At 40.6% G+C, this 8,195-nt stretch overlaps 1 protein-coding gene across 1 annotated transcript in view; it reads right to left on the reverse strand.

Annotated features, from left to right (window-relative positions):
- Positions 1-1,966: 1,966 nt before the first annotated feature.
- CAMKMT (calmodulin-lysine N-methyltransferase) overlaps positions 1,967-8,195 on the reverse strand; it is a 406,448-nt gene continuing 400,219 nt past the window's right edge. The window contains exons 10-11 of the mRNA XM_017544843.2: positions 7,853-7,984; positions 1,967-2,418 (exon numbers count right to left, since the gene is read on the reverse strand). Coding sequence (XP_017400332.1) covers positions 2,341-2,418; positions 7,853-7,984 — 210 coding nt within the window. The 3' untranslated portion in view covers positions 1,967-2,340. The remainder of the gene's footprint in view (positions 2,419-7,852; positions 7,985-8,195) is intronic.

Raw genomic sequence — 8,195 nt, forward strand, 5'->3', positions numbered from 1 at the left:
AAAAAAAAAAAAAAAAAAGCTGCTATATTTCCCTTTTCAATATCAGTATTCGATTAAACTTTGAGAAAACAAAAACTGTAAAATTATTCAATAATATGGACATTTCTTACAAACTTTCAAAGCGCCTGGACTAGAGATATTTCAAGGTGAGGATCCCATAAAGAGCAGATCTATGAAACCCTTCACATGGTATAGGAGATCCGCTAGGTTTTAATTACATAATAAGTGTATTTCCTTACTAGGTATCTCTTGGTAGCAACAGCTCAATTCTGAAACACTGTTCTCAGATATTTTTAAAAATACAATGCTAGTTTACTTTTTAAAATATAATTTCTCCCAGAGACATAAACACTGGATTTCTCCACTCACAACACACAAATGCAAATTGAATCCTTGCCAATTCACGTATTTCATTGAGAGAAAGAAGAAAATATTCTCATGGTCCTCCTGTTCCATATTTAAAAAGAAAAAAGAATAGACCATCTTAGGTGCTACTATAGGGATACGTTTTCTTTGTCTGGCAGATTTAGTTGCCGGTTTTACAGAGGAAATAATTTTGCTGTATTTTCACCAGTATAAATGGAACGTCTGGTATTGCCTTTTAAAACATGCCAAATTCTAATTTTTAAACAAGAAAATATGAAGCCAGTGTGCAACCTATACAGTCGCCAAAGGAGAGCTGCCACTAGCTGAACTACTCAGCTAAATGGCTGGTTTGCATTGCCCTGGTCTTTATCTAGCACTGAGAATAGACTGCTGTTTTATCCAAAGAGGAATAAATTGCTGTTATTGTGATGTTAGCCCATCACTTGGCATTGCAATTCAAGTTTTTGTGAGAAAGAAATGTATGATCTAACTGCGACTTGACCTATGCCTTCTGAGATCCATCTAGGTGCTCTAATGGAGCAGAAAAAGTGGTGAATACAAGGACATGCAAACTGATGGTGAAAAATTTGTTTGATGATAGAAGTGAGCAGAGAAGACATTTGAGAGGCGCTGCTTTTATGACGGCTAAGTTTGTTTAACATGCAAAATGATGCACCCCCAGTCTCTCACCTATCACTTTAATTGTATCACACTGAATACATGTTTTTGCCTCTACTAAAGATATGAGGATACACAGCTAACCTACTAATGACATTACTGCTAAAGTGGGCACAGATGATTCCTTACAGATAAACATCTGAATTTCCACAAAAGGCATTACAGCATCTCATGGATGCACTAGGCAAGGATAAGCTTGGGTTCCCTGCAGAAAAGTCATTCTCTCTGAATCCTAGGTAGCACCTATTAAATGTTTACTATACACTTAAATCACAGCACATCACAATATATACTTATTTTAAATAAGATAATTGTGTGATTGAGTTTTTTTTAAAAAACTCCCCCTGGTTGCAATCTAGTTTATCAACCATTTATTCAAAATTTCTCTGGGAAGGACCTATTTTGAAAGAGGCCTGGAGAACAGCAGCAGTGAGATTTAAGCCCTGATAAAGGCTCACTTTTCATTCATAGTCAGAGCCTAAATGTGCTCTTCTTGTACCTAAACAGATAATAAGCACTCAGCACACTCCCCCTCCTTGACACAGCACACTGAGACTAATCACACATAATTGGGGAGGAGGAGCAGAGGGCTGGCCACGCTATTGTGTCCAGAGGACAAACGGTCAGTTTATGAGGCTTTGGGCTGATGTAGTCATTTCTTATACATCTATAGGGAAAAAAACATACTGTTTAAAATGAAAAAAAGAAGGAGAGAGAGAGGCAGAGAAAGGGATGGTGGATTTAATACAATTAATTGGAGAGAGATTATAAAGATGTGCTTTATTTATTTCTTTAACCAGGAAAGAATCGTGATATTTGCTGGATTTACTGATTAAAAACTACCACCACCAACACAGAACAAAGACAAAAAAAAAAAAAAAAAAAAAAAAAAAAAAAAAAAAAAAAAAAAAAAAAAAAAAAAAAAACAAAAAAAAAAAAAAAAAAAAAAATTAAGGAGGGATGGGTCAAAAGAAATTCTGTCTCAATTAGAGGGGAAAATATTTAGGTTGTTCACCAGTCAAATTGAAGTCTCAGGCAGGCGGCTTATACATATTTAAAGACAAATAAAGGTTTAGGGCAGGAAGAGCAACAAGCAGACTGTAAAAAGAGGCAGGGAGGGACCTGGAGAGGGCAGCTGGGGAACAGCATGGGTGAAGACAGGTGGAGGCCACAGCCCACACGTGAAATGCTGCAAAGGGAGCCGGCAGGCGATGATGCCCATTATAGATTTCTGTTTTTGTAAAAATTTTCCCTGTGCACTTGATACTTTTCTTCATCTTTGAGAAGCTTAATCTTCTATCCATGTTTGGTTAAAATAAGCAGAAGAGGGTAATGAAGGTTTTCTTCATATATGTCGGGGTTTTCCTTTTTCAACTGAAAACAATAATAGAAAAAAGAAAGGTAAGGGACTCCGATTAGGGGTCTTTACCAGTCAATATTAACGTGGAGTATCATGATGAATTTTACACCAAAATATATAGTTCTGGAAATATAAATCACAGAAAAGGAACTCAAAGTAGTTCTCAGTGGCACAGATGTGACAATTCTATACATTAACATGGGGATTGTTTTTGGTGGGGGTGGGTAGGGTGTTTTTTCATAAATACCCAAACTGCATTTTGACCTCTGTGAACTATGAGGCACTTGAGGGAAGGCAGAGCTGGGGCCCCTTCATCATCACCTGACTGGCCATTTGACATAGAAGTTTCTGCTCTCTGTACCCTCTGCCTCCAACCAGTGCCACACTATTCAAGCAGGTGGGCATTTCAGATCACTGCTTGAAGTCCGTGGGCACAGGGAAAGACTTGTGGGGCCCAAGACATTGCAAAGACTCTCTAGGTGGTTCTTAGAGGTTTCAACATTAATAAGAAGTCACTCAAAAATTCTTTTTGCTGATGAGGAGAACATATTCCAACAATTAGACTAGCAACAGTTCTGTCGAGACTGTGCATGGAAGTTCTGAGGATCTTTCTGTGATAAGATTTTAAAATCCAATCAGCTTTCTCGCATTTAAAATACACTTTTTCTTCATTCAGCTGGAATAGTTTTAAAGTCATATTTATATTTACCCTAGCAAGTAATAATTTGCTATTTATAAAGACAAAATTAATATTTTTGAAGTTGGCATTTATGAGCCAACTGTTAATTACTTTTTTAGACTATAGGAATAAAAAAATCATTATTTCTTTTAATTATACATGGAGCCAATTCCTTTATCATTTCAAATTAGTCAAACACCACCCACCCACCGACCCTAAAGCAAAATGAATGGCCCCCACATCACACTCTCCCAGGTTGGTCCCTCTGGCGCATGGTAATTTGAATCTTTTTGAGGTTCACATGCCTTCTAAATCATATTCCCAAACCATGACATGGACATGCTATCACTACTAAGGACAGGAGTAAGGGGTCCACTTCCCCTTTTCCACTGGGGAACATAAAGCTAATTCAGTCTTTACTTTCTAATCCACTGTCCCAGGACGGACAGTGGCACAGTCACAGAGGTGACTTAGTTCTGTTTTCTTTGATGGAGTTTGTTCTGTGTATAGATGATTTGTTGTCTACTTAGTTAGAAAGGTCCTTTGTGGATTTTTGCTGCTACCAAAGTAGCGAGAATGTTAAGCCTGAACACAGTCCTGCAACCTTCCTCTTTAATTTTAGAAAATGCCAAGAAAATGGCTTCACCAACTTCCCAGTCCATACCCACGGACTGGGACCTACCAACTGGTAACACCTTTGTTGCTAGTTGCCCTAGTGATAGAGGGAGCTCACTGAAGTATTTTATAGAGGGAAGAGAGGGCCAAGCCAGCGCAATGCTTTCCTCAGGGATTGGGGATAAGGGAAAGTTGATTACTCAGTGGCAGTCAGCTGACCTACTCACTCACAATGCACTAATATACAGAGACTCAAATGAGCTCTTTATAAAGTCCCTGAGGTAATATGTGGGATAAATAATTCTTCTGTAAATATGGGTTAGAAATCACTTTTAACTTGGATTCTATGCTGACCTCTGGAGGCCAAAGCGGAGGCTTCGTTGCTGAAAGGGGCCAGGGGCCAGCCCCATGTTGCCTGTGAGCCCTTTCCACAATGGGGAAGAGAGGACAACGCTCAAAGGCCACACTATAACCCAGCCCCGGATCATTTCTGAATCAAGCAAGTCTGTTATGTGAGGGTACTTGAACACACACAAAGCTGCTAGCCAATACTTGCTTCGATGGTGGAATGTTAGGAGCTTTAAGAATAATTCCATTTACCCAGGCTGTGCTTCCTTGGCCAATTAATAATTACAATTTTAACAAACATAAAAAGGCACCTTGAAAGAAAATGAACAAATAGCAAATCGTGAATAAAACAAATTTTCAATTTCATAGGTTAAAACAGGGTCTTTGAGGACTAAGCTAAATTATATAGCTGCTATGAGTAGCATTATGCTTTACTTCATAATTGGATGTAACACGCTCAGCCTTACCACGGCGTGAACAGCAGCAGCGGGAGTGGAGTTCAGACTGTTTACCCTTTACAGTATCCACAATTATCAACAGCACACCACACAGATTATAAGCACCAGCCACTTGTAATGTGGCATTTTGAATAGATAAGCAGAAGCGCAATATGGCTGTGTTTTTAACACAGTGTACTGACTTCACAGCCAAGCCCAAACCTATTTTCAGAGCTACTACAAAAATACAGAAAAATAAACACTTCAGGGCGGTTTTGCAGAAGTTTAAAAAACCCGCAGCATGTAAAATTATATTTCAATGAACATTTGCATGAATGAGAGAGTATTTTTACCAACTGGTATCAAGCCAGCTGTAATCTCCAAGTCACATCTCTGCCTTACAAAACGATTTGCTATCTTACTATCCGAAAGGTTCTGAACCACACTATGGGGGCAATGAATTTGATTCTCAGCCTTGAGATCAAAAGGCTGGGGAGGACAGAGAAGTGTTTTATTTTTCTCCCATTGCAAGGATGGACTGAAAAGCAGTATTTTAAAAACATAGTACACCTTTGGCTGCCTGGTTCCTGAGCACGCTGGCTGCATGGTGTGGGTACAGTTTAACAAAAGCACTGGCAGAAAAGTGCAGAATGGCACCGTTTTGATTACAGGCTTGCTTTTTAACGGAAATAAAATTTCACAGTTAACAATGAGAGGTGAAAAGTTTAAGAGGCAAAGCTGTTCCTCCTGATCACTGACTGTTAATCAGCTTCATGGGTGGTTGCCTAAATCTGTAGATTTTTTCCTTTTCTTTTTCTTTTTTTTTTACCTTGCACTACTGCCAAGTAACTAATTTTTTCCCCTGTTGTAAGAGGAGGGGTGAAAAACTCGGCTTCGAAGGCAGCTGTGTATGAGTGACGCGAGGCACTAATGCAGAGGGCAAAATTAAAATTCATGAATCTCTTCACGACCATTTGTGTAACAAGATTAAGACGGGACAGCGGAAAGGAGCGGCATTATCAGGCGTCTTACAGTCCTCCAGCTGGTTACGCTCTATTCCAACACAGTAGGGCTAAGAGGATAACACGCAGCCTGAAGGAAAACGCCGCTACTCCATCGGGGAGCAGCGCGTCCCAGGGACGAGGGGGCTTTGGCCAGAGATGGAGAGGAAGAAAGCTGATTGTCGCTCAAGATGGAAAACTTTTAAGCCCTAGCTATTAGCACGCGGCCAACAAAAGCCGCCAGGGTGGAGGCTCCCGGCGGCCGCGTCCCCGAGCCCCGGGCGGGCGGGCAGGGCTGGAGGGGGCAGGGGTGCTGCCTTGGGCCTCCGCCTTCGCGCCCTGCTGCAGGGCATGGGGCTGGGCGAGGAGCAGTGGCGCTCCCCGCTCCCTCCAGCGTGGCCCGCGGCTCACTGCTCCTTCCTCTGGGCGAGCTCCTTCTCCTCCAAAGGAGCACAGCTGCACCGTGCCAGTGCGGTCAGCACAGTCTCCCGCTGCTGGAGCAGGTACAGGAGGGACCAGAGGCATTCTGCTAGAAGCAGAACCCCACACCAGCTGGAATAGCTCTCATTATTAGAAATACGTATCATGGGCTCCCGTTTATACCTTTTATCCAGGATGCGCCAACTGCAGAATATTCCCCTAGGTAGGGTTCTACACTCTCCCCACCCCCAACAATGAAGAGAACTATTTCTTAGTCCAATGTACCAATGCCAGCAAACTGCGAATTTGACTTTTCAGGAATTATGACCAGAGAAAAAATAAGGCCACTTAGTTCTTAATGTGCCTCGCTTAGCAGGGTAGTGTACAACGTTGGAAATAAAATAAGGAGGTTTGCTGGCCACCAAGTGCTGACGCTCTAAAGTTCTACACAAAGGAGAGGTGGGCATGGCTGGCACGTCCCAACACTCCTCAGATCTCTCAGGGAGGAGACAGATGGTATTAGGCACAATGCTGAACATCTTTGCTGGTGGAAAAACCCACGCCTTTGCTCTCCTGAGCTGTCACTGGGAAACTAAAAGCATTTGTTGTTGTAGGGGGAAAGTAAATGCATGACATTGAAGCAGCTGTCAGCTGATCCTCCTAGTTCCAGCCCCACCCTGGAGAGAAAGCCACATTATTCCTTTGGGTGGAGGAGTCCAGGGAGCCAGGAGAGGCCCTTTTCCTACCAGGTAAAGCCCTGCTTTTGTAAGGGTGGAGTTTGAAAAGGGGAAAACATCATTCCAGAGAGGCAGGTAAGATCTGAATCACATATCATTCCGTTTTTATTTTCTGACTGTGAGCAATGGACCTGACTCCACCAGTGAGAGGACCTGATTTAACTCTTTCAGTTCACAAAGCACCATTTCCCCCCAGAGGCTAAATGGAGCCTTAAAGATTCAAATAAATACATTCATTTCCAGAAGGTGAGAATTTCTTTCTCTTGCTTGGAAGATCAGATTAATTTTGCATATATTTTTCCAAAAGCCAGCACACTTCTACATTATATTATAGTCCTGGCTAATAAAGAATGCTGTTCACATTGTCCCAGGAGAAGATTAAGGTCAGGCCTTTATTTTTCTGCAGTTATAACTTGTGAAATCATGACAAGTTAAAGTCTCTTGCCAAGGTCAGACTAGCTCAGTGAAGGGAGATTTCAGTAAGGCACAAAATTACTGAAATAATACATGTTATACTAGTCACTGTGAAATGTATTCACAAATGTGAGAATCCTAAAAAGTTTTCAGTGAAACACTTGCCTCTCAGTGTCCTATATTGCTTTATACCTATAAATAATAAAAAGGCTGATAACATTGCTTTATGTAAGCAGGCTTAGAAATCACTCTCAGATAAGTGCTTTTGACCTAAATCTTGTAGCGCCTCGATCTGACATATAACCCCACAACTGTGAAATTCTGTATGAGATTTTAACAGTCTCAAACTGCCAACTGACCCAGCTATAAAGCAAGCAAAGATAAAGATTTACGGTCCAACATGATACAATTAGACATTCACCTTCTATTTATTTCAGTGCGGCTAAGCATTTAACCTACTAAAACGCTGAAGGTTTTTCATTAAAATATAAATGCATGTTTATCATTCATTCTATGCCACCTTCCCTTGCATTCTACAAATTAGTCTATTATGAATGAAAAGATTAGTTTGTTTCAGAGAAAGGAGTAAACAGGAATGGTTTCTTAAAATCCTTCTAGACATGCAAAGATAAAAGATGGCTTTACCACACAAAATAATCAGATACAAATAGCTGTTCAGAAGCAACACACCTAAGGAGTACTTTAATCAAATATTTAGGTTACCTGCCAAAAAGACCATGATCTCTTCAAAATGCAATGCGGATTAAAGTGTTATCTAACACAAGCAGAAAACTAACCTTGGAGTGGAAGTTTGAAATGTGTTCATCATAATTTTCATGTCTTTGGATAGAGAAACCAGCTTTTTCAGCTAGATTGCAAAACTGGTTTAAAGTATTCCCTCGGCGTGGGGCAAATACCATTGCTTTCCCCTAGAACAGTAAAAAGGAAATTCACATATTTTAAAACTGAAAGGTAACCAAACACAACAGACATTGGTCAAAGCATTTAATATACTGCTCTCAAGTAGAAAGACTCAGTTGTTCTTGAGATGTCCACACAGGATGGGGATGCACAGTGAGAGTAATTTCCAGGAGATATATATATCAAATAAGAAAAAAAAAAAAAAGATTTCACATCCAA

Source organism: Cebus imitator, unplaced genomic scaffold (genome assembly GCF_001604975.1).
Source record: "Cebus imitator isolate Cc_AM_T3 unplaced genomic scaffold, Cebus_imitator-1.0 Scaffold172, whole genome shotgun sequence".
NCBI lineage: Eukaryota > Metazoa > Chordata > Mammalia > Primates > Cebidae > Cebus > Cebus imitator.